The sequence below is a fragment of the Alexandromys fortis genome, unplaced genomic scaffold (genome assembly GCF_014885135.2).
Source record: "Alexandromys fortis isolate MF-2015 unplaced genomic scaffold, M_Fortis_MF-2015_v1.1 scaffold_84, whole genome shotgun sequence".
Classification (NCBI taxonomy): domain Eukaryota; kingdom Metazoa; phylum Chordata; class Mammalia; order Rodentia; family Cricetidae; genus Alexandromys; species Alexandromys fortis.
This window is the reverse complement of record NW_026068017.1, coordinates 6,672,746-6,698,905: the sequence shown is the minus strand read 5'-3', so window position 1 is coordinate 6,698,905 and position 26,160 is coordinate 6,672,746. Positions and strand designations below refer to the sequence as shown.

General features: G+C 44.8%; 1 protein-coding gene and 1 long non-coding RNA gene across 6 annotated transcripts in view; one reads left to right on the top strand and one right to left on the bottom strand.

Annotated features, from left to right (window-relative positions):
* The first annotated feature begins 2,475 nt into the window (after positions 1-2,475).
* Positions 2,476-25,328, top strand: LOC126513901 (myosin-1). 5 transcript variants are annotated; one of them, XM_050162481.1, is made up of 38 exons: positions 2,476-2,679; positions 2,773-2,916; positions 3,027-3,183; positions 4,219-4,246; positions 5,009-5,123; positions 5,216-5,308; positions 5,416-5,479; positions 6,105-6,203; positions 6,292-6,395; positions 6,514-6,652; positions 6,859-6,977; positions 7,069-7,218; positions 8,010-8,180; positions 9,383-9,682; positions 9,791-9,868; positions 11,075-11,162; positions 11,249-11,366; positions 11,617-11,740; positions 11,828-11,964; positions 12,062-12,317; positions 13,991-14,233; positions 14,342-14,518; positions 15,311-15,456; positions 15,534-15,624; positions 15,715-16,104; positions 16,628-16,754; positions 18,316-18,434; positions 18,632-18,828; positions 19,975-20,158; positions 20,425-20,590; positions 20,684-20,808; positions 21,242-21,550; positions 21,637-21,840; positions 22,137-22,262; positions 22,349-22,519; positions 23,001-23,105; positions 23,223-23,318; positions 25,176-25,328. In XM_050162481.1, the coding sequence occupies exons 1-38, from the start codon at positions 2,476-2,478 to the stop codon at positions 25,326-25,328; spliced, it is 5,817 nt and encodes a 1,938-aa protein (XP_050018438.1). The 5 variants fall into 5 exon arrangements, with proteins under 5 accessions (XP_050018438.1, XP_050018437.1, XP_050018436.1 ...); XM_050162480.1 differs by having other exon boundaries at positions 9,383-9,685; XM_050162479.1 differs by having other exon boundaries at positions 9,383-9,691.
* The window catches only part of LOC126513904 (uncharacterized), a 77,281-nt gene continuing 59,146 nt past the window's right edge, over positions 8,026-26,160 (bottom strand). The window contains exon 3 of the long non-coding RNA XR_007595465.1: positions 8,026-8,150. This is a non-coding gene — a long non-coding RNA (uncharacterized lncRNA). The remainder of the gene's footprint in view (positions 8,151-26,160) is intronic.

Sequence of the window (26,160 nt, the reverse complement as noted above, 5' to 3'; positions counted from 1 at the left end):
CACAGGCAACTTGATTTCTCTTTTCTTAATGAGATAATGGGCGTGTGGCTACGCAGCAGCAGCAGCAGCAGCAGCAGCAGCAGCAGCAGCAGCAGCAGCAGGTTGGGGATCCAGCTCTCTCAAGTGGGAAGGGGATGACCTGACAATGAGTCAGAGGTAACTGACCGCAGGGAAACAAAAGCAGCTGTCTCTTTGGCTGTTCTTCAGCAACCAGATTTTGAAATTAAGCTTTGAAGCATCCTTCAAAAAGGACAATGGATTGTAAAACAAATGAACAAACAAAAAATCCTGTCTTCTTGAAAGGAAGCAGCAGTGTTTCAGTGACACTTGGTAAGCCGCAGAAAGTTTCCTCTGTGGTATAGTATTGCAATTGTGCGGGCATCTGAGAGCCTTTCCACAGGGCACTCAGTGAAACATAAGAGCTCCAGGCAACAAAGTCCAGGGATTCCAGAACTCAGCAGTCTTTAAAACAACACCTTACATTATTCCAAGGACGGATCATTTTCCTATCACCAACGACTCAAATTATTTATAGGAGATTGGTTCATATACTCAACCCAATGTGAGAGGAAATCTTTCTAATTATATCCAAACATCTTTAATATGAAGGGAATTAGGCTTGGAGACCTTCATTGCCAAAAACACGTTTTGCCAAATATGTTTTAAGAAAGAGGAGGAGGTTACGTGTTTTCCATATTTGATCCTATAAAAGTACCCTTGGTATGAGAATGACTTGTCTTTCCTCATAAAGCCTCAAGGTAAGAGTGTGTGAGGACAGGGCTCTGTGTGGACGGGAAGGGATGCCTGGCTGCTAGCATGCATGCCACACATCCTGGCTCCCGCTGCGCCTGGCAGGCCTTCCAGAGAAGCACCAACTTACTCCGTAGCAATTGTAATTAGATGTTGTGGTCTTCCCAGTCATTTCCTGGGTTCCTCACATAAGAACTGTGCTCTGATTGGGAGCCTCTAGTATTTACTCAGAAGGCATTTATTTTTTTTTTTATTTACAGTCCTGACCCACCGTCAAGGTTGCATCACTCAAGGTAAGGCCTTTTTTTTTTTTATTTTTTTCTTTTAATTCCTTTTGGAGTGCAAGGAATCTTCTTTAGTATTTGGAAAGTGTCTCTTGGGGGTTGAAGAATGAAAAGCATTTCAATGTCATGGCTGACCATGCTTTCTACTGAAAATCTCCGAGGGGTCTTAGGAAACTAGGTCTCATTAATCCAGACCCTTTGCAGTGTCTGAGTGGCTTGCTCAGAGTCTTGGGGGTTTTGTGCATGAGGTTTTTTTCTGTCCAGTTCTGTAGTTTGTCTTGTAAGTGATGACAGCCTGCGGTGTACCACAGTCTACTCATTTCAAAGGAGAAGCGTAAGCATCCGACGTTCCAGCTTTTAGCACTAATTAAATAAGAACTGTGAGATGGTATCTAGATGGATAGGTAGAAAGTCTCAACCCTTGCCTCGCCAAAGCATAAGTCTGCGTAATGCCTCATGACTTGCCAAGTAAAATGGAAGTGGTGAGAAAAAGGCTTCAGCGAGACAAAGCACTTTAATTTTGCTATACCAGTTATTGAGATTTAAGTAGAGAAATGGGGAAGCGTCTACCCCAAGGAGCTTTCCCAGGAAAGGAGACTTTTGAAATTAGAATATAGATTCTATATGAAGACTATTGGCAGGGTCCATGAATGGCAAGAAGGAGGTTTGAAAGTAAAAAGTTGGGAGAGACATCTAAAGAAATATTAATAAAAGAGCAAGAAAGCATAGTCAAAATTCTGATACCAGGATAGGATTAAAGACCTGCAAGAAAATGTCGTTTTTGACTTAAACGATGCCAAAGCAAGCTCTTCACATTTCTGTTCTCTCTTCTAGTGTGTATTCTGTCATGGCTGAGTCTGTAAGGGAAATAAAAACCAAGACTCTCCACATACAAGGGAGTTCCTAAAACTTTAGCCACAGATCCTGATTTTGCCAAGGCAGCCAGCTCAGAGCCCTTCTCAGCATCCAGCATGTGTTCTCAGAGGTGTGAAGGGTGCCAGCAGGACTCCCTGTTGCAAGGTGCTGAAATTCCAGTGGGGAAGAAAGAAAGTACAAAGAGCCAGAAAACATTTTAGCATCTTCTTTACTTGGCGTTTTGTAGGAGCCAATGGTAGGCAGCTTCTAAAGGTTAATATACATAACAAAGGAGACACAGGAAACAGCCCTGCCATCTCTCACAGTAGGCAAGCAGCAAACAAGCACCTCTAACTGCCCTGATTAAGTACTTGTCAGCACTGGCAAGGACCAGGGAGCCTGACATTTCAACCATGTGGCAGCCAGGGAGGTGGTTAGATCTGGGGCAATGCATTCGCCCAACTGTCAGGGAATAATAAAAAAAACAAATGCATGTGATTCTAATAGCCCAGTTTTTAAATTTCTACCATTTATCCCTCTGCCAGGCAGGTTCTCTCACTGGGCTGCCCACCAATAGCCCGCAGCCATGAGTTCCGACGCCGAGATGGCCGTTTTCGGGGAGGCTGCTCCTTACCTCCGAAAGTCTGAAAAGGAGCGAATCGAGGCTCAGAACAAGCCTTTCGATGCCAAGTCATCCGTGTTCGTGGTGGACCCTAAGGAGTCTTTTGTGAAGGCAACGGTGCAGAGCAGGGAAGGGGGCAAGGTGACAGCCAAGACCGAAGCAGGAGCTGTGAGTAAAACATCTGGAGGTGGGGACACTACACCGCTGGGCTAGTTTGATTGACACTTAGTTCCTAACCTAACATCTCTTATTTATGGACAGACTGTAACAGTAAAAGATGATCAAGTCTACCCCATGAACCCTCCCAAGTACGACAAGATCGAGGACATGGCCATGATGACACACCTGCACGAGCCTGCCGTGCTGTACAACCTCAAAGAGCGTTATGCAGCCTGGATGATCTACGTGAGTTCTCTCACGGCCTTTTGCTCCAGAGAGTAATCAGTATGGTTTTCAAGAAAAATAGTAGCTAATGAATGTCCCATCCAGTAATTATGCCCTTCTTTGTGATGCAGACCTATTCGGGCCTGTTCTGCGTCACTGTCAACCCCTACAAGTGGCTGCCGGTGTACAACGCAGAGGTGGTGGCGGCCTACCGAGGCAAAAAGCGCCAGGAGGCCCCGCCCCACATCTTCTCCATCTCTGACAACGCCTACCAGTTCATGCTGACGGGTGAGTGGTTCACGTGGCTTTCATATCCAATTGTGATATGAAATCCTGTAGTCCAACGACGTTAGAGCCCAAAAGACCTTTGGGAAGAATCAGTTGTTGGTGATTGTTCATGACATCTCATTGCTTATGGAAGGGGTTCTCGAAAGCAGAGAAGGGTAGACACTGACAGCCAGGAGCTAAGCTCAGCTCAGTTGCCTCTCCCTCTCCCTCCACGACTCCAGCCGAGCTTGCATCTTCCTCAGGCCACTCAGGGTCTTACAGTCTGCTTACTTGGGAAAGTCTGCTCTACTTTGTGTTCAACTAATGAGAAAAAGATACCTGAGGAAAACGTTGCTTGAGAAGTGTAAACCATGTCACCCACTCCCTCACTGCCTCAGTTTCTTGCTGCTTGTACAAGACACTTTAGAAAGAACTGTCATTTTTAAAGTCATCTGAGCACATTCTTGTTGGTGGCTTCTTCTTAGTAAAGATGGTGTTTGGAGTACCTAGAAGTTTTACAACTAGAGGTTTTCACCCCACAAAGGATTTCCCTTTGAGAATTACTTGAGATGTCTACATGATCATTACTTAACAGTTTGAGAAAGGCCAATCAGAGGGTTGCAGTCTGAGCCCACAGGATTAGAAATTTTTTCTTTGTGAGGTTAATTCACCCATTTAGAAATGAAATCTTAACCTTGGCTGATTAGCACCATTCTAACTTGCAAAACTAGGGCACAACATGCATTTCTAGCAGTGGCTGTTTATCAGTGGGAAGTGTGCCGCTGAAATCTACAAACGGGGGTGGGGGTGGAGGCGTGAGTCTGACTTTGGAGCGTGTTATTCTTCATATGAAGGCAATAGGGAGCTCTTCCTGCCGTGATGTAGCTATGACAGCATCTTATGGGTTTCTTTCTTGACTTCAAAGTCCAGAGAGTCAATCCCAATAATACAGTAAAAAAAAAAAAAAAAAGCTTCCATGAAAAATGTGACACTTTGAGACTCACGAAAAATTTACATGACTCACATATGGCTGACTACATACTGTTTTTCTTCTAGATCGGGAGAATCAGTCTATTTTGATCACGTATGTATTTCTATTCTGAAACTTTCTGTTTTTTTTTTTTTTATTCCTCACTGAGAAAATGAGAAAATCTAAAGAGAAAATTAGTGGATACTATAAGAAATGACACAATCAGTGAGGATCTAGACAGTTTCAGAGTCACCCTAGATAGCAGATTGAGTCCAGATGTAAAACAGCAGCGCTGCAATTTATCTTGCTGGCTGGTATAACCTTGTGTCATGTGGCAATCCCAGGAGTAGGGAATGTCAGATTCCCTCTTGGAGCCTGGCCAGAGCTCAGTCCAGTGCAGAGAGCAGCATACAGCCTAAAGAAGGCACAGCTTTTGGGGGTGAGCCCCAGCCGTGTTATTTGAGGCCCCCCTAGGGAACTTCCAACACCTGTGAGAACTAACTGGAGCCCGATCTCCAGTCTCGGGCAGCCAAGGAAAACACACATTACTGGGGCTTCTTATTCATCCCTCAGTTTGCTGCATGGCTGTTGAGGGGCTGCTGGGTGGACTCTTCAAGAACAGGTCTCAGCACCTCACAGAGAACCTGGAACATTTTAAGTGAATGAATGAATAAATGAATAATAAATGAATTTCCCTTTTTGTCAGTGTAAGCTAAGGGAAGCAATATGAGTTATTTGTAGGGAGAAAAAACCTGACCTGGAGGACTATGACAGAGATGAAAAGTCAGACACACACGAGGGAGCAAATACTGTCGGCAGGCATAGTTTCATCGGCCACAAAGCTTAATTTTCCACATATTGGTCTTTATTGAACAGTGGAGAATCCGGGGCCGGGAAGACTGTGAACACGAAGCGTGTCATCCAGTACTTTGCAACAATTGCAGTCACTGGGGAGAAGAAGAAGGAGGAGGCGACTTCTGGCAAGATGCAGGTGGGTCTGAGTGTCACAGCCAGAGTCCAGTCTCTGTTGTCTATCTCAGGCAAGAAAGCCCTGAGATGTGAGAATGGATCTTTCCCTTGCAGGGGACCCTGGAAGATCAGATCATCAGCGCCAACCCCCTGCTGGAGGCCTTTGGCAACGCCAAGACCGTGAGGAATGACAACTCCTCTCGCTTCGTGAGTCTCTTAGTCTTCACTGACTTCAGAAGAAACCGTATCAGAAGCACCGCGTCCTTTCTAGTGCATCAGTCTTTGACGCTAACAACCTCTCTTTCCCTTCCAAGGGTAAATTCATCAGGATCCACTTCGGCACCACAGGGAAACTGGCTTCTGCTGATATTGAAACATGTGAGTAACTGGACCTTCTAACTAGAATCCAAGAATAACAAATGGGGGGTTGGAGGAACACTCTGCAGCTCCTGCTTAGCAAGGAGCCCAGAAAACACCTCTGCTGCCAAATAGGCTTGCAGCGAGTGCCAGCCTTAGGCAAAGCCCGCAGTGCGCCTTTACCCACCCAAGCATGAGCTAACGAGTCTGTAGGAACAGCCAGGCCTATTTGGACTCGTTTGAAATACCCTGGCTCAGAACACTTTTAAAACACTCAAAGAGCAAAGTAACCCAGGGGTGTCTGAGTTGCCCATGGGTTCAATGTATGTGACCCTTCCATTCCTGAGCCTCTGTGACTATTTCCCTTAGTAGCTCCTATAGTAGAATGCCAGTATTAAATCATATTCCAAATGTCAAGGTTCTTCTCTATGAGAAGTGAGCATTCCTTTAGGCAAGTACATTTTACCTTTGTTCTAGAGGGGTTAAGAGAAAACTCAGTGTTTATAGAGATGTAACATGTGGGACCTCATGACCACCTAGCTATGATCTCCAGGGGTCCTAAGACTTAGCTGATGGCCTCAGGTTCTACAACCACCCTAAGACACTTGATAACCCCCTTCTTAACTGTGTTGATTCTTCATGACAGATCTTCTGGAGAAGTCTAGAGTCACTTTCCAGCTAAAAGCTGAGAGGAGCTACCACATCTTCTATCAGATCATGTCTAACAAGAAGCCAGATCTGATTGGTAAGAACCTTAAATTCATAAACTAAAGTTAGTGCTTTTATTAAGATTTTCTAATACTAAACATGTATCCTGAATCCTGCTTACCCAGAAATGCTCCTGATCACCACCAACCCGTATGACTACGCCTTTGTCAGTCAGGGGGAGATCACAGTGCCCAGCATTGATGACCAAGAAGAGTTGATGGCCACAGATGTAAGTCACATATCATGTATGAACATAGCAGCAATAGTCTAGTTAGGGTAAACTACAAATTCTGCCAAGTAAGTAGTGTCTTCTGCCTTTACATTTGTCCTCTCTTGGCTCCTCTTAGAGTGCCATTGACATTCTGGGCTTCACTTCTGATGAAAGAGTCTCCATCTATAAGCTCACAGGAGCCGTGATGCATTATGGGAACATGAAGTTCAAGCAGAAACAACGAGAGGAGCAAGCTGAGCCAGATGGCACCGAAGGTACCAAAACCAAACTTAACTCTCTCTATGGGTTTACAGAGGAAATATAGTCCAAACTCACGTCTCCTTTGTGACTGAGCTTCTAGTGGGCACACACAAATTTATCCCCACATAGAGTGTACAAAGCAATCTACTCAACACTCCGCCATTTTGTATTATGGGGCCGAGAGAAGGTAATGTTGAGACCCTGAATTATATTTCTGCAGTTGCTGACAAGGCTGCCTATCTCCAGAATCTGAACTCTGCTGACCTGCTCAAAGCCCTGTGCTACCCCAGGGTCAATGTCGGCAATGAGTACGTCACCAAGGGCCAGACGGTGCAGCAGGTAAATGCATGTCCTCTGTGAAACACACGCACCCCACGAGACCTCCTTGATATCATTAATGATGCCAACGAGAACTACTCTGTCTCTAAAGGTGTACAACTCAGTGGGCGCCCTGGCCAAAGCCGTCTATGAGAAGATGTTCCTGTGGATGGTCACCCGCATCAACCAGCAGCTGGATACCAAGCAGCCCAGGCAGTACTTCATCGGGGTCTTGGACATTGCCGGCTTTGAGATCTTTGATGTAAGTTGGCAGAAACCTTGTAACAGCAGACAAGTTTGCAAGTCTTCTCCTGCAGTCACCAAGGGAATGCCTATGAAAAATGACCACATTATCAACTGGTTCATAGAAGAGGACTAGAAATCTGGGGAAGGGTGTGAACTTTGGAGTCAAACTCCAGCTGAGTCATTGCCTCACTGTGTGGTAGCGGGACTAGCATGTGCCTGGTCATTGCACAGTTTCACTGAGGACCTATCTGTGTAATACCCTCTTGCAGAGCTTTTGGTCAGTTAGAAGACAGGTGTACTTAAAGCCCCGTGTATAATCCCCAGTTTACAATCAGTGACCAATAAATAATAGAGAAGATGATTGATCAACAATAGCATCAAACTGGCACCGGGAAAGGTGATGGCAAATGAACACAGGCTTTGAGATTCCTGTCTTCTTAATTAGGGAGACAAAATATGTCTTGACACTAAGGTAACTTCTGCAATGACAAGGTAGGGTGGATGGAAGTGACAGAATAAACTCAAATATTTCTGCCTAAGAAAGAGTGCTCTGCAATCCCGTCAGTCAAAATGACTGCCTCTCTACCTACCCGTTGTATTTGTAACTGGCCTCCTTCTGAAATCATATTTGAGAACTTTTTTCTATGAGTGTATTGATAAGCTGATGAAATTTGAGTAAGGGGGGTTTGCTACAAGTGGAACAAAAATCCCACCGTCCTCAGAGAGCAGTTAGCCTGCCCAGCTGAGGAGAGCCTGGAGAGGCTTGCATTCGAAACCGACCGCTCCTTCGCTTCTCCACTTGCTTAGTTCAACAGCCTGGAGCAGCTGTGCATCAACTTCACCAACGAGAAGCTGCAGCAGTTCTTCAACCACCACATGTTCGTGCTGGAGCAGGAGGAGTACAAGAAGGAAGGCATCGAGTGGGAGTTCATCGACTTCGGGATGGACCTGGCCGCCTGCATTGAGCTCATCGAGAAGGTTCGTGCGCCCTTTGCAGATCACAGCTGTGTGGTGTGGAAACGAAAAACAGTAAAATCTTGGCGTGTGTGGTGGCCAAAGATTACTGAATGAAATGAGGGAAGTATGCTGGTAATAATGAGACAAAATGTTTTCCTTTAAAAAATGTCCATTCTCTGACAATTTTACAGACACATATTGCTCCCCCCCCCCCCCCCCCCCCCCCCCCCCCCCCCCCCCCCCCCCCCCCCCCCCCCCCCCCCCCCCCCCCCCCCCCGACACACACACCAGCTCTGGACTCCTCCTCAACAAGTCAATCTCCTACTTCCCCCGCCCTCGGATCCACTGAGCATGGTGGGGGGGGGGGAGGAGATTGCTTACCACATCATGGGCAACTTACCACTGGCGTCACCACAGAAGAGAGCCCCTCCTTCTCCAGTTGCTACTGACTAATTGCAGCTCCTCAGGGCAGGGCAGGGAGACCTCCCATTCCTAGGTGAAAGATGAACAGTCCCCACCTCATGCAGGTGTTGGGCAGGTAGCCACAGCTGCTGAGTTCATGAGGACAGTGGCCAGCTGTGTCAGTTCCAGAAGACAGTGCTCCACAACACCCATCCCCCAGCTTCAGGCTCCCCCATTCTTTCTGTCCCCTCTTTTGAGACAGACTACATTCTACAGGGTCCACGGTTTTATGCCTACCCAGAGTTTACAATCAAAGCCTTAACATGGAAAGCTATCCTTAAGTATAAAAGTTTAGCACATATTAAAGTATTTTTATTTACTTCTCTGGCATCCTGAGATTTACTATTTTTGACCTCTGAAATGCAAATTTCTGATGCTGTCGACTGAGCATCTCTAGCTATGCTATACTCACCCCAAGCCATTAAAACAGTGTGGCCTGCTCTCACCCTCATGAGAACTCTACAGCAAATGCTGAATGAGCCGTGGTGTCTTCACTGTTAGCAAGTAACTCTAGCACAGCTAGTTCAAAGCCACACTTTGAGAAGTTCTGCTCCAAGGCTTTTGGGGTAAAGACATAAAGTCCAGAGAAGCATAGCCATTATTTGTCATAGCTAAGAGCCTCATTACGTCAGTGACCTCTGCCAAACAAATGAGTTTTCATTAGCTCTGTGGAACTAAAGACTGAATTCAGCCATTCAGGTCGTCTGTCACTTTTGTGAGCAGATTTCATGTGGCATTTATTTCTGTATTTATTCTTCTAGCCGATGGGCATCTTCTCCATCCTGGAAGAGGAGTGCATGTTCCCCAAGGCGACAGACACCTCCTTCAAGAACAAGCTGTATGAACAGCATCTTGGAAAGTCCAACAACTTCCAGAAGCCCAAGCCTGCCAAAGGCAAGGTGGAAGCCCACTTCTCTCTGGTGCACTATGCGGGCACCGTAGACTACAACATCGCAGGCTGGCTGGACAAGAACAAGGACCCCCTGAATGAGACCGTGGTGGGGCTCTACCAGAAGTCTTCAATGAAAACTCTGGCTTACCTCTTCTCTGGGGCAGCAGCAGCAGCTGAAGCAGGTAGTCATCAACCAACTATCTTTATTTAATGTGATAATTCTAAGCAGAGAAGCCTGGCTTCTGACTGACCACTTGTGTTCCTTGCCCCCTCAGAGTCCGGTGGTGGTGGTGGTGGAAAGAAAGGGGCCAAGAAGAAGGGTTCTTCTTTCCAGACGGTGTCAGCCCTCTTCAGGGTAAAAACTTCATTTCTCTCTAAATGGGTTTAGGCTGTTAGATTTTACGCTAATGTAGACAGGGGGAGGGGGTGGTGGTGGGAGAGTAGATACTGTTTCAAAAGCTCTGGAATGGGATGTGGCTGACGTAGGTGGGGTGGGGGTGGCTCAGCTGATAGTGGTATACCTGAGTTTGAGGGAGGAAGAGAATAACTTTGAAGAAATACCTCCATAAATAAGAAAAGGGTCAGGAGTGGATTACAGAAACATCAGATGGAAAAACTCAATTTGGGAAGTCGGCAATGACAATTGGAATTCAAACCTCTCCAGCGGGAGAGGAGTGCATATGTCATGAGCTTTGCTTGAACTTCTGGGGGCTTCCAGATGATTTAGGTTCCTAAGTATATGCTAACAGAGGCCTCAACTGAGTAGATTTGAAGTGGAGGACAGGTGAACAGTGGCAGGAATTGGAGAGTGAGTCGGAATATAAGAAATATAGATTATAAGGAATCTAAGTCAGAATATGAGAAAAAAGAATATAAGAAATATAAGGGAATATAAGGGAAGAAACCAGATAGAATATTTCTTTAAAAAATAGTCATTAAGGAAAGTTCAGTTGGCAATCTGCACTCTTAATTACATCTTAAAAAAATGGACGTTCTTGTTATTCTGAAAGACTCTCTCTGAAAGTTGGTGAACTTCTGATATTCAGTAGTATGACCATCAGTTTTCTTGTCAATTCCAAGAAGGAGGCATTGAGTGGACATGTCCCAGGGAGCGAGTAGGGTGACACAGCTGTGTGGTGGCTTGTGAAAGTAAAGTAAGAATGCAAGGTTTGGAGGCAAATTAGGAGAAAACCAGACCAAAAATCTCAGTACGTGTTCCATGCATGGATGTAACACTGTTCCATGTATGGATCTAGCACCTTTGCATGCTTACGGTGCCATGATAAAAATATACTATATGCCAGGAAATTCACCAACACTGAGCAGCCAGCTCAACAGCTAAGAGGGAAACAGGCTCCTGGTGTACAAACGTGGTATACAAAAAGTAACCCAGGAGAGTATGTCAAAGAATTTAGAGATCCCAGACATGGCTCTGGAAAATTCAAACCTGGATACTATTCAGTAGAACTGGACCAAAGTGGTGGCCCATGGTCGTTATGTCTGTAAATAGAAGGGTCTGTAACAGCACATAGTAAATAAGACATATTCTATGACTCCACAGGAGAATCTGAACAAGCTGATGACCAACCTGAGGAGCACCCACCCTCACTTTGTGCGGTGCATCATCCCTAATGAAACCAAGACTCCTGGTAAGATACTTCCAGTATCTACCCAGACAAGTCCCAGAATGTTTGCTTTAGAGACTAGATCATGAAATACATGTGGCCTTTTCCAGGTGCCATGGAGCACGAACTGGTCCTGCACCAGCTGAGGTGTAACGGTGTGCTGGAAGGCATCCGCATCTGTAGGAAGGGCTTCCCCAGCAGGATCCTCTATGCAGACTTCAAGCAGAGGTTGGATATTTTTTCACTGTGGATTGTTTAAAGGTTTTTTCTATTGTTTTTTTCTTTTAACAAATAGGAAAGTAACACTTAAGTGACTTAAGGACACGCTGTGATGTTCTTTGACTATACAAAGAATAGATTAAGGGCAATATGGTTTCTTTATTTTTCTGTTAGACTACCCAACAGCAACGGTGTTTCTAAGGCAGGGAGTTTTCTTTAGTGTCGACAACTATGTCATTTATTTGGTTGGTTTAAACAGATACAAGGTGTTAAACGCAAGTGCCATCCCCGAGGGACAATTCATCGATAGCAAGAAGGCTTCTGAGAAGCTCCTTGGCTCCATCGACATTGACCACACTCAGTATAAGTTTGGTCACACCAAGGTAATCCTCCCTAAATATAGCCTCATGTCTTCCTGTCCCTTTGAACTCGGTGTGAAGTTTCTGATCTGCAACATTGCTTGCACACAGGTCTTCTTCAAAGCTGGTCTTCTGGGGCTCCTAGAGGAGATGAGAGACGAGAAGTTGGCCCAACTGATCACCCGTACCCAGGCCATGTGCAGAGGGTACTTGGCAAGAGTGGAGTACCAGAAGATGGTGGAGAGAAGGTATGTATACAGAAAACATATGAAGTTCATTGTTGTAGTCCCTTTTGTTCTGATTCCCATTAGAATTCAACTTTGAATGCTTCTGTTCCCATCACAGAGAGTCCATCTTCTGCATCCAGTACAATGTCCGCGCCTTCATGAATGTGAAGCACTGGCCCTGGATGAAGCTGTATTTCAAGATCAAACCTCTCCTGAAGAGTGCGGAGACAGAGAAGGAGATGGCCAACATGAAGGAAGAATTTGAAAAAGCTAAAGAAAACCTTGCCAAGGCAGAGGCCAAAAGGAAAGAACTGGAAGAGAAGATGGTAGCTCTGATGCAAGAGAAAAATGACCTGCAACTCCAAGTTCAGGCTGTGAGTCTCTCGAAGCCTGCCCTGATGCTAAATTCTCTGCTCAGTGATGAGCAAGAAAATGCCCAGAATTCCACACAATGAAGTGACTGGCTGCTGGTCTTTTAAAGTGACAACTCCTTAAAGTGTTCTAGAACATTCCACACACAACATTACCGCAAATCAGAGCAGTAGGATTCTCAGTTGCCCAGAAGGAAAAACAAAAGTTTCCATTTCTTTTAAGTGATTTTCCTAGCAGACTGAGGATGGGAAGTAAGGGAATATTTGCTTTCCCACAATTTTACCTATTGACAAATGTCAAAAGAATATTATTAGTGAATAGGGAGAAGAGCTTGCAATAATAATGTATCAACCCCAAACTAATAGTCCAAATTTTAAACCTACAGTTCTAAATATTTCCTACACAATTTTCTTTTAGAAATTTTAGACTACCAGAAAGAATTAGAGATTGGCAAGGCTTTCTATAGATAGTGTTCATTTCTATGCACGCTAGGAAATATTGTGTTGATAGTCTCCCTCTGATGACCCAATAAATATCCAGAGACTTGAAGAATAATGTGTGACCAGGAGCTACCTTCTAATCTATTTCTATTTCGTCCAAACTACTGTCATTATCAAACACAGAAACATGAAAAGGTCGCTTTCTAGTTTTCTGAATTCAGAAGAAAAACAATCAGTCCCACTGGGTCTATGTATTCTGAATACATAACAGAAATGAATCACAAACATCAAGGTTGTATCTCTCCTGTGGTTTGTATAGACAAATAAGAGTCATTCATCATAACATCAAGAATAGAGATTATTGAAGAGGATGCCTAAGCTTCATCCCACTGTACTGTGCTAAATATATGTAATATATGTGTGTATATATATGTATACATATGTATGTATTTATATTAGCAGCACTCCATCTACGAACCACTTAGTAACTGTTGCATGAATTTCAGAGCCTAGAGATACATCCATTAAGAAACAGAGTTTATATTCCAAATCCTATTTTTTCTTATGAAAAACAAGGTTAATACTTCTCCAAGTACCACCTGTCCCAATGACCCATTCTCCTTCGTTCTTCCAGCCATTTTATATCAGTTTAGTCTATTTATTTTTGGCTTTTTGAGACAGGGTTTCTCTGTGTAACAGCCCTGGCTGTCCTGGAACTAGCTTTTGTAGACCAGGCTGGCCTCTAATTCACAAAGATCCACTGGTCTCTATCGCCTGAGTTCTGGGATTGAAGGCGTGTCTTCCATCCATTTTAAAAAATACAAGCTCCATTGTCATTGGAGGACACTCTTTCCTTCTAAGTCATTTTTTGATGGCCACTGTTCTCCTAAAAAAGATCTTGATTCTCAGTTTTTTATTTTAATGTGCATTAAACAAAGTATGCCAATTTGAAATTTTATGCTTATGCACTAAACATATGTTATAGCAAAACAATGGTATCAGAGTTTCACCAGGGCCAGGAATTATGTCTTACATTTCTTTGTTAATATTCAAGTTCATAGTAAGTGCTCAGTGGTAGAAAACTAATTAAAAGAAAGATGATGCCTTCTAACATACTATTTATTTATTTATTTATTAAAGATTTCTGTCTCTTTTCTTGCTTGCTTTCAAAATATTAATAAAATCTAAAAGGTCCAGGGAACTTAAACCTAAAACTGTCTATTATCTCCCCTTAGGAAGCAGACAGCTTGGCTGATGCAGAGGAAAGATGTGACCAGCTGATCAAAACCAAAATCCAGCTGGAGGCCAAAATCAAAGAGGTGACAGAGAGAGCCGAGGATGAGGAGGAGATCAACGCCGAGCTGACGGCCAAGAAGAGGAAGCTGGAGGACGAGTGCTCAGAGCTGAAGAAAGACATCGATGACCTTGAGCTGACCCTGGCCAAGGTGGAGAAGGAGAAGCACGCCACAGAGAACAAGGTGTGAGACAAATTCCTGGAAAGTTATGACTCTTAAATTATGAAGTAAAACATAAGAGCAAATATGTTCAAACATAACACGTAATGCAAAGCATGTTTGCTTCCTAAGGTGAAAAACCTCACGGAGGAGATGGCGGGGCTGGACGAAACCATCGCCAAGCTGACCAAGGAGAAGAAGGCCCTCCAAGAGGCCCACCAGCAGACCCTGGATGACCTGCAGGCAGAAGAGGACAAAGTCAACACCCTGACCAAAGCCAAAATCAAGCTTGAACAGCAAGTGGACGATGTGAGTCTAATACCACACAAACATTTTAAAAGTTTTTATATTTAAGCAAGCATGAGCTTGTCTCCTCATGATGTAGTGAGCATTGACAAAGCTCATCCCCACACAAGAACTTCAGAACATAATGGTTGGTATGGAGACCAAGATGCACACACAGGATAAGCAATAAAGACAAGTGACCGGGAGTAGAAGTTGCTATTAGTGAGAAGAACCAAAGGCACTGAGGATTTGTTCATCAAGACATTGACGAACACCACAGTCTTTAGCTGAGCTAAGAATCCTTGTAGCATCAAGAACACAAATAAGAAGGCACATGTGTAGGCAGAAAGCACAGCAAAGTGACCATAGGCCTCTTGCTCAGGGGGTATGGATACTCTGGATCCATACTGCATACGGATATGGATGATAAGCTGGTTGTACATGTTGACCTGTTATTTAACAGGGAACCTGTTGGAAATGTGTGAATACAGGGCACAGTCGCCAAGGTGATGGTGTGGAAACATCCCCGGGCTGCCTGTCATGTGTGGGAAATTCTGCTCACAATGGTTTCAGTGGGAGATACAGGAACCATGATGTCTCACTAGTAGTCATGGCACACACTAGCATATCTCACCTTTTAACACTGACTCTTAAGTCTAAGCACACAGCACAACCACAGTACCGATGAGGAAGATCTTCCTGAATCCCCAAACTGCCAGAGACCATCTGATAAGCTAGGAATAATGCCACCAAGTTTAAGCTGGGGCAAACATCGCACTGTTCTAGAAACCACATTCACAAATTGTTAACTTTTAGCTTGAAGGCTCTCTGGAACAAGAAAAGAAAATTCGGATGGACCTTGAAAGGGCAAAGAGGAAGCTAGAGGGAGACCTCAAATTGGCCCAAGAATCCACAATGGATGTAGAAAACGACAAGCAACAGCTTGATGAAAAACTTAAAAAGTAAGCAGGAAAGATATTTGTCCCAGGGGGAAATGACGATTACGCCTCTGTGACTGACACAAGGGCTTTCCCTGTAGGAAAGAGTTTGAGATGAGCAATCTGCAGAGCAAGATTGAAGATGAGCAGGCCCTTGGCATGCAGCTGCAGAAGAAGATCAAGGAGCTGCAGGTAAGTCAATGGCTTCCATCAGTCTAACTCATCAGGAAAAAAAACATGACTAACTCAAGAAGCTGAGTCTGTTCTTCCTGCCACCCCCAGGCCCGCATCGAGGAGCTGGAGGAGGAAATCGAGGCAGAGAGGGCCTCCAGGGCCAAAGCAGAGAAGCAGCGCTCTGACCTCTCCCGGGAACTGGAGGAGATCAGCGAGAGGCTGGAAGAAGCTGGCGGAGCCACTTCTGCCCAGATTGAGATGAACAAGAAGAGAGAGGCTGAGTTCCAGAAGATGCGCAGGGACCTGGAGGAGGCCACCCTGCAGCATGAAGCCACAGCGGCCACCCTGAGGAAGAAGCACGCAGACAGCGTGGCTGAGCTTGGGGAGCAGATCGACAACCTGCAGCGGGTCAAGCAGAAGCTGGAGAAGGAGAAGAGCGAGATGAAGATGGAGATCGATGACCTCGCTAGTAACATGGAGGTTATTTCCAAATCCAAGGTACGAACCTGCTATAAACGTCCATTCTGTAGGATAGGTGTGACCTGACCGAAGGGGGTAATCACAAGTTGGGACTAGGAAACTGGGAAATAAGCCTGGTATGCTCACCCTAAATGAAAATAGCTGTACCCAAATAATAAAACAAAATCTGAGCTTTTTCAGAAAAAAAAAAAACCTATCCAGTTATACATTCTGAGGTGTTAAAATGCTTTATGTCAGTCATTTTTCATTTTTACTTTAGGTTCAAACAAAAATTGCTTCTCACAATCATGCAATGAGCCCAATCAGGCATCATTGTCTTACACCACAGCTAAGAATGTAGAGCAGGCACTGGGTTCACAGAACAATGTAGCAGCAGTGTGTTCAGGTCATTGTCTTGTTATCCTTCCCATGGCGCCCGAGGCTCGTTATTACTTCACTGCATGCTAGTTTATTCTCAAATCAACAGCGATGCCTGAATCACTCAAGCTTTCCTTTGGCGCGAGGACTTGCCTGAGTGCCTCCCCCAACTCTCTGAACGCAGGGCAACCTTGAAAAGATGTGCCGCACTTTGGAAGACCAAGTCAGTGAGCTGAAGACCAAGGAGGAGGAACAGCAGCGGCTGATCAACGAGCTGACAGCCCAGAGAGGGCGTCTGCAGACGGAGTCAGGTAGGCTCTTTCCCTGGAACCACAAACTTACCTTGCATTTCCAATTTGCTGAACTCTATACTGAATTACTTGAGGTCCTATATTACATTCCTTGGAGGCATCTTATTATTGATCAGTGGCGTAAGCTTGCTCTTTTACAGAAGAAAGGTAGTTCAGTAGATAGGTGGGTAGGTAGGTAGACTGGTTGGTACAGTTGCTTTTGCTTCTGGCGGTAATCAAAAAGTTATCAAATATGAGTTGGGCATTTTGGCATGTACTCATAGTTGTGCCCCCAGGGAGTTGAAGTAGAAAGATGCTAAGTTTAAGGCCAATCTGGCATACACTGTGAGCTCCAGGCTAGACTAGGCTACATATCAAAACCTGATCTCAAAATAAAATGAACAGAATTAATCAAATGCAAAGTGTATCCCCACAGTACTTTGCTTTTCAAAAGTTCTGTCACAAGCCGACTGTTACTAATTTTTCTCATTCACCTGCATAGTGTTAGTCCCAATCTGAAGATGACCCATCGTAAAAATGATGGGCTACTTTGTCCAAGTATGAATTTCTAAGGATGATCATAGTTCAGTGGGGAAACCAATCAGGAGCAGAAGAGAACCAGCCAGATCGAGAAATCTCAGCATGTATACTGCTTACCGATTTGACCAACTTCCTACTGGAGTTTTATCTCCCTCAATAAGGGCTAACAGGGTGGAAGTTGTTTCATGGGTCACATGGGCTGTCAAAGTAACAGGCAGCCACAGGGTCAGAGAACCACTCTTGCGACATCATTCTAACTCTGCGCCTCTCATGAGACTCAAAGACTATTATTGTTATTAAGGGGGCAGGATGTTCGGTGTAAAACAAAAGCGAGTCTCCGGTTAGGATGTTCCCTGGAATTTTCCCTCTTCAGCGTACGTTTTCATCCTTACCAGCGGAATGACCTTAAAGAGTGAATGCTTCTTAATAAACTTCAAGACAGGAAAGACTTGCAAGTGACTAATTTTCACAGAGGGCACTGATAGGCTTCCCTCCCCACTCAGTCTGGAAGCTGTTCATTGTTCAGAACCAACTTGTTCTAGGGGCAGAACGATGCTTGCTGGTTCGTAACTTGAGCATACTTCCCAGAGTTTCTTCTGCACATCCGTTCTGCTTACAGGGTCAACTATTTGAAGATTCCCATTCCTCAGACCCACTTTCCCCCTGCCCACCACGCACCCAGTTGTTTCAGGTGACTTTCCAACACAGTGTCTCCTTAGCCAGAAAGCATCTGGGGGCTGTGAATATTCACTGTGCATTTTTTTTCTACATGCACCTTCACCTCTTTCATCTGTGATCAGATCTTAAACATCTCCTAAAGCCTTCTTGGTTGATTGTCTTAAACTGAGAGTTTGGCTCAAGTTCCCCATATTCTCATTCGACATAGATTCGCTCATCAGTAGTGATGTGGATGTTGGGGCTTTCAAAAAACCTACACCTCTCACCTGGTTTGAGACTCCACGCCCTTTCTCCGCTCCATTTTTTATTTTAGAGTTCTAAAGTCTAGAGTCAGGCTGAGTTTTCCGGATCTTGGTCTTTCCAGGCGAATATTCACGCCAGCTAGATGAAAAGGACTCACTAGTGTCCCAGCTCTCCAGGGGCAAACAGGCGTTCACACAACAGATTGAGGAGCTGAAGAGGCAGCTGGAAGAGGAGATAAAGGTGAACCAGATGGATCCTCGTTGTCATGGCTATCATCGTTCTTGTAGTTCTTTGGTTGTTTGTGTTTTTATATGTGCTTTTACAGTGTGTGCGTGCGTGCACGTATTTTCCTTCTTGCTGAAGGCCTTTAAGAGCTTAGAGAATAAACACTAGTTGGAACACAAAAAAAATGAAATCACTGACCTCTTACTTTTCAGGCCAAGAGTGCCCTGGCTCATGCTCTTCAGTCTTCCCGCCACGACTGTGACCTGCTGCGGGAACAATATGAAGAGGAACAGGAGGCCAAGGCTGAGCTGCAGAGGGCCATGTCTAAGGCCAACAGCGAGGTGGCCCAGTGGAGGACAAAATATGAGACGGATGCCATCCAGCGCACAGAGGAGCTGGAGGAGGCCAAGTACGTGCTTGACTTGGCTAACGTGGCAGCATTTACCTACGAACAACAATCCAAACAAGAAATACAAGCTCTTAGGGAGTCCAGGGAAAGAATGGCGGAAGGAGAAAAGGTGCAAGGCAAGAGGAAGCTGAACAGTAATTTTTCAAAGGGGGAACTTTTGACCTCATTCTGTCTACACTGGTGCAGATAGAATTATTATAATAACGTATTCAGGTAATTATATACCCTAGTGTGCTTCTCCTCTCTCTCTCTCTCTCTCTCTCTCTCTCTCTCTCAACTGCTGATGGAATAATTCACCTAGAGGTATGGGTGCAAAGAGAAAAATAATCCAGATTGATTGTAGCTCTTTCTCTCTACATGCAAAAATACAATGTAGGAGGAAGTAGAAATCTGTGGTTAAGACCAAATGTGGGGCACAGAGATGCTGCAATAAGGGAGAAAGCTCACTGTTTTATAAAGGAATAAACAGTCAATGCAATTCAAACATTCAAGGCTGAACTTCCGTAAAAAAGAACCTAGGTAGGAAAGAACCTTACTCAACAGTCAGTTTAAGATGCCATCACATGTCCATTCTCCAAATAGTGTACAATCTATATACTGATGAAATTAATGTTTTGGTAGATACTTAATGGTGACTTTGAAATAAACTCTCACAGCTACATTTATATTGATTTTGGTAGTTTTTAATTAATGGATTAGCAAAAAGCTGGCAAAAAAGAAGAGATACAATTATGCAGACCAAATCAAGGGTGTTGAATTCAATGTAGCCAACAGTCAAGTTCTTAACATGTGTGCCAGCCTACGAGAACACAAAGACTAGCAAGATGCAGGCTCTTCCTTCTGAGCATTAAAACTGAATGGAGACACAGACATAGCCGACAGCAATCCCAGGTAGATTCTAAGTTCTCCAAAGGAAGGACGATGTGTGAAGTCTTGGCTCAGGCTCCACAAAGTGTAACGCTGATGAAATTTGGTCATCCTTAGCAGCTGATGGCAGGAGAGCAGGAGTGAGTGCCCATGGACCCCGCTGGTCAGGGCAAGCTTCACCGACTGAGGACGTCTGGCCCTGGAAATGCTCACTTGCTGCTGTTTTGAAATCGTTCTACTGATAACCATTCCCATTTATTACCCATCTTCACTTCTCAGGAAGAAGCTGGCTCAGCGTCTGCAGGATGCTGAGGAGCACGTGGAAGCCGTGAACGCCAAGTGTGCTTCCTTGGAGAAGACGAAGCAGCGGCTGCAGAACGAGGTGGAGGACCTCATGATTGATGTGGAGAGGACCAACGCGGCCTGCGCTGCCCTGGACAAGAAGCAGTGTAACTTTGACAAGGTCTGCTTCCTGATCCTTCTATATACAGTCTTTAATGTGATCAGCCTTCTCAGACACTTGAGCACCGTCTGCAGCTCAGTTTGTCCTTGTCCATTGGCAGAGATTGTGTGAGAAAATACCCGTGAGCTTTGCTAGCTCTTCTCCTTCATAATTATTTTTCAATCCAGGATCACCTGGATCAAATTAAGTTTCTAGAACGCATGCGTTCTACCTTCCACCCCATCAAACTTTATCTGCTGCGTGTTTTCTCATCTCTTGCTCTTCAGATTCTGGCTGAATGGAAACAGAAGTATGAGGAAACCCACGCTGAGCTTGAAGCCTCTCAAAAGGAGTCCCGCTCTCTCAGCACAGAGCTGTTCAAGGTGAAGAATGCGTATGAGGAATCCTTAGACCATCTCGAAACCTTGAAACGGGAAAATAAGAATTTGCAGCGTGAGTACATCTCTCGTTTTCTTTAACAAGAGGCTTGAAGGAATGCTTCCCGTCTCTATATATTTCTATATGCTTTTTTTTTTCCCCTGACAGAGGAGATTTCGGATCTCACTGAACAGATTGCAGAAGGAGGGAAACGCATCCATGAACTGGAAAAAATAAAGAAGCAAATTGAGCAGGAAAAATCTGAGCTTCAGGCCGCTTTAGAGGAAGCAGAGGTAGACATTCTATTGTACATTTTACGACAATTATAAGAGGGGTTAGGCTCTATGGTTGCAAGAACTGGTGAATCAAGAAATGAAAGATTATTCTTTATTCTCTCCACTGAGGATGAAGATAAAGAATGAACGTGAATATAAGCACTATGAGTACACACAAAGACGTATGGTAGGAACAGACAACAAACAAAGATGAATAAGTGAAGGGTTCTCCCTTAAGGGGAATCATCTGGCTAGGGAGATATAAGTCTATAAAAACAACAATTACATACAGCAAAGGTTTCCATAGCAACGAAGCAAAGATGTGTAAGATGTATATAAGGATTATGATGGTAGCACACAGACAGGAACTAGTGAGGAAGCTTAGTTTAACTTTCCCGGGACATTGCCCACTTCCATTCTCCTGCTGATGTCGCCTCTCACTGTCCTTAAGGCATCTCTGGAGCACGAAGAGGGAAAGATCCTGCGCATCCAGCTGGAGCTGAACCAAGTCAAGTCTGAGATCGACAGGAAGATTGCCGAGAAGGACGAGGAGATCGACCAGCTGAAGAGAAACCACATCAGAGTCGTGGAGTCCATGCAGAGCACGCTGGACGCGGAGATCAGGAGCAGGAACGACGCCATCAGGGTCAAGAAGAAGATGGAGGGAGACCTCAATGAGATGGAAATCCAGCTGAACCACTCCAACCGCATGGCTGCCGAGGCCCTGAGAAACTACAGGAACACACAAGGCATCCTCAAGGTTGGTGGCACCGAGAGAAGTAGGTGCCAGACGAGGGGGTGACTCAGGCCGAGGACGCGGTGTCTCATTGATTGTTTATTGCACAGGACACCCAGCTGCACCTGGATGATGCTCTCCGGGGCCAGGAGGACCTGAAGGAGCAGCTGGCCATGGTTGAGCGCAGAGCCAACCTGCTGCAGGCTGAGATCGAGGAGCTGCGGGCCACGCTGGAGCAGACAGAGAGGAGCAGGAATATTGCAGAGCAGGAGCTGCTGGATGCCAGTGAGCGCGTGCAGCTCCTCCACACCCAGGTATACAAGTGTGAAGGGGAAATTCTTGCTCATATCTTAGCACTATTCAGAAATTTATTTAAAAATATTTTATGCAGAACTAGGTTTAACATGTTTAACTGGAAAGGAGTAACATTTTCATATATCTGATCTATGATATCCTTGACTGTCTTTTAAAAATATGTTATTAGCTCAGTTAATTTACAAAACCTCTGAGGGATGCTATTCAAAAATTAGTTTATAAGTTCATTTGCACATCAGGTATTCTAACTTTATCCTTCAATATTTAACATTTCTGCATTTGGTATTTTAACCAGAACACCAGTCTCATCAACACCAAGAAGAAGCTGGAGACAGACATTTCCCAAATCCAGGGAGAGATGGAGGACATCGTCCAGGAAGCCCGAAATGCAGAAGAGAAGGCCAAGAAAGCCATCACTGACGTGAGCAGAGGGCAAGATGGAGGTGACAAATCTGAATCCTGCTGGCCTTGTCAGCCCTTATCCAACTCTGTTTTATCACCCACCAGGCTGCCATGATGGCAGAGGAGCTGAAGAAGGAGCAGGACACCAGCGCCCACTTGGAGCGGATGAAGAAGAACATGGAGCAGACGGTGAAGGACCTGCAGCACCGTCTAGATGAGGCTGAACAGCTGGCGCTGAAGGGTGGCAAGAAGCAGATCCAGAAACTGGAGGCCAGGGTGAGTTTCCTGGTCAACATGTATTCTTCTCTTTCTACTCCAAAATGTGACTTTCAGTACCTAAGACCGGTAGACATTGTAGGGCATCCTGAGGTCAAGAATGGATAAGCCCCTTGCCTGACAGTTTAGGTTGGGGCACTCTGACTAAGACATCAATAACTGCAAATAAAACAGTGGGCTACTTGAATAAGTAGACAGCCATTGACCATTTAGATAATAGACAACATTCTTTAAAATCTGCCTTTGGGGGCTGGAGAGATGGCTCAGTGGTCAAGAACACTTGCTGCTCATGCCTAGGGCCCAGGATCAGATCCCAGCACCCACATAGTGACTACAACTGTCTGTAACTCCAACTCCAGGGCAGCTGATGCCCACTTCTGACCTCTGTGGTATACTTGCACATACAGGCAAATAACACTCATATACAAAATAAAACAACACATCTAAAAAAAATTTTATTTAAATCCACTTTTTTGTGCAGGTCCGTGAACTTGAGGGAGAAGTTGAAAACGAACAGAAGCGCAATGTTGAAGCCATCAAGGGTCTGCGCAAACACGAGAGAAGAGTGAAGGAGCTCACTTACCAGGTAAGGGAAGGCTGGGCCTCACTGGGTTCCTGCACCTGTCCTCAAGACATTAAAAACCGCAGGTACAGGAAAATGAGGTGATGCTCTCAAGAACCTTAACACTTTAACATCTTTCAGACTGAGGAAGACCGCAAGAACGTTCTCAGGCTCCAGGACCTTGTGGACAAACTGCAATCAAAGGTGAAAGCCTACAAGAGACAAGCCGAGGAAGCGGTGAGTTCCGAACCCCTGACACGAGTAGGTGGCCTCCCCCTCTCAGACACCAGTAGGCCAAAGTAGTTAAAGGATTGAAATGGAAAGATGAGAAAAACAAGGAAGAATCCAAAGGAAATGACCTAGCAAGGGTCTAAGGAAGTGATGCCACTTTATAAGCCAGAGTAAAAAAAAGTCCTAGGGAGAATGAGGAGGGGGGTGTGGCTCAGCAGTAAAACATGGACTTGGTACCTCCGAGGCCCTGATTCCAGTTGTAAACATCTAACTCAACCAACCAAAGTGTAGTCCCCATAGTATTCTAGAAAAGAGCAGGAGCAACGTAAAGAGTCTGGTCCAAGAAACAGAAAGATTAAGGAAGAGAACGGGGCACCTGGGTCTACAGAACCAGGCAGAAGGCAGGTCACAAGGTCTTCCGGGCCTTAGTAAGAATCCTGTATCTTAAAATAAATACAACCAGGCTATGGAAACAAGGCGAGGGTGGGGTGTTCCCATCTGGACTTAATGTGGTCGGCTTTATATTTTTAAAAGAGTGTCCTTGCTACAATGTAGAGAAAAGATGAGGGGGGGGACCCAAGTCAGTAGAGGAAGACATGGTGGGAAAGTTTTCAGGTGGGTCAGTGACTTGCATTATGGCAAGAATAAGACAAAGAGAAGTGATGAGAGTCAGAGCTGGTTCTGGAGACAGAGTAGGATTTGCCAGCAGGCCTCTCCTGGACATGTAAGGGAGCGAAGCAGGAATAACAGGTCCATCAAGTTGTGATGTGGGTGGCCAGGTGGGTGATGGGAGCATTACTGAAATGGGAACCTAAGGGGACCAGATGAGAACGAAACAAGAATTCTACATTAGTTACATTACATGCAAGATGTTGCTGTACATGCAGTGAAGAGATACGGTGAGCAGCAAACGTCTCATAGTAACCGAGGCCACGGGTCTCAGTGTTGTTTTAACCAGTAGGTGCCGGCAGCTCTGATCATAGCATTTACCCTTCTCTGACTCATCCGAAGGCTTCAAGGGTCCCTTGCTTCTCTGTGGCTCTATGAACCCACACATTGCACATGAGGCCCTCTGTCCACTGGTGGCTTTTGTTTACCCCCTGACCTCTTAGCTCTGAGAGGAAGAGAAAGGCAGGAGAGGGGGACGGCAAAGGAAGATGAAGGAACAGATATGCCCATGTGTGCACCTAGCACACACACTCCCCTCTTAGCAAACCACTTAGCTTTTCCCTCACTCCAGCTTCTACTTTCTTCTTCTGGGAGAGGGAGATGCGGGGGCTTTTCTGAGCTCCCTATTTAAAGTGGTCCTAAGCCCCATAAATGTTCTAAATTTGAATGTCACATTTTGCGAGGGTTCTTAATGAGATGTTTAAAAAGAGAATGGGTACTGGATACTAAATTAAAACTGGCCTTTCCAAATTCATTGCTGTAGCTACAAGCATAATCAGAGACCACTCAGACTATTTTAGAGAATAATAAACATGTTTAATTTCTGAACTTTATTAAGTGGGGGATAATTTAAAACCCAAGTGGCAGTAATTTATATTCAGTTTGGTGTCACAGAGATTGCTTGTTTGGCTCCGGTCCATCCTCAGAAGCCTTAACAGCAATGACAACAAAGCCTGGGAGCTTGGCATAGTTAACGGTAGCTTCAGCTTTTCCACAAGTTCAAAGACAGCATTACCTGTGTTTATCAGTGAGTTTGAGAAGCATAAGGGGAGTCAATAAAAGAAAAATACACACTTCTTTAGCCTTCTTTGAAAATTGGTTTTAAGCAAAAATAAACCCAAGCAAGACACACTGACACAAGAGACTAGAAATGCAAACCTTTTCGTTCCCTCATAAATGCGCTCCCATTCCCAGGAGGAACAATCCAATGTCAACCTGGCCAAGTTCCGCAAGCTCCAGCATGAGCTGGAGGAGGCTGAGGAGCGGGCCGACATTGCTGAGTCCCAGGTCAACAAGCTGCGGGTGAAGAGCCGAGAGGTCCACACCAAAGTCATCAGTGAAGAGTAGTGCCTCCAAATGCAGGAAAGTGACCAAAGAGATGAGCAAAATGTGAAGATCTTTGTCACTCTGTTTTGTACTGATGATTTTGGGAGATAAAAAATTTATCTGCCAAGAGCTCGTGAGTCTCTTTGTTCTCTGTCTGCATGTCAGTTGGTCTTTTCTGTACATGAAGAAGACAAAAAGAGAGAGAAACATTCTGCTTACATTTAAATGAAAGTGCTCAGTCACTGAGGTTAAACACGACAGAGGGCAACCAGGAAAAGCCCTATATGTACTGCACGTGCCTGTGGGAAGGGGTGGAGCTTAGAGGTATGCCATGGCACGCCCAGGAGTCCTGCTTGGCCCATCTGTTGGCTTCAAAAGATGGAGTAAATACAGATTAAAATGGTAATTACACACATACAATCAGAGAAAAAAAATTAAAAATGTCTTTAATTACTGTCAAAAATATTTAAAATGAAAATCCTTCACAATAATGGCATGGATCAGTAAGCTGGGGTTAGGATTTCTGGAAGTAACAGATTCTCCACTTCATGGTCATCTTTATGTAGGGGTGTGAGGTCTTTGTTATCTACAGGTGTTCAGACACTCGTTTATTGCACCTGCTCCCAGCAAGACACTTAAGAATAGCAAGGAGGAATTTAGAATGAATGGTTCTCATTTTCTTCCATCCTTTGGAAACTTAGCTATATTAGACCTTCTCCGGTCTTTGATAGCACTGAGTCAATTAACATATATATGCTATATTTTTAACAGCTACATATATACTGCATGTCACTTTTCTGCTCTCACTAATACACACACACACACACACTCACACACACACTTCTTTAATGGG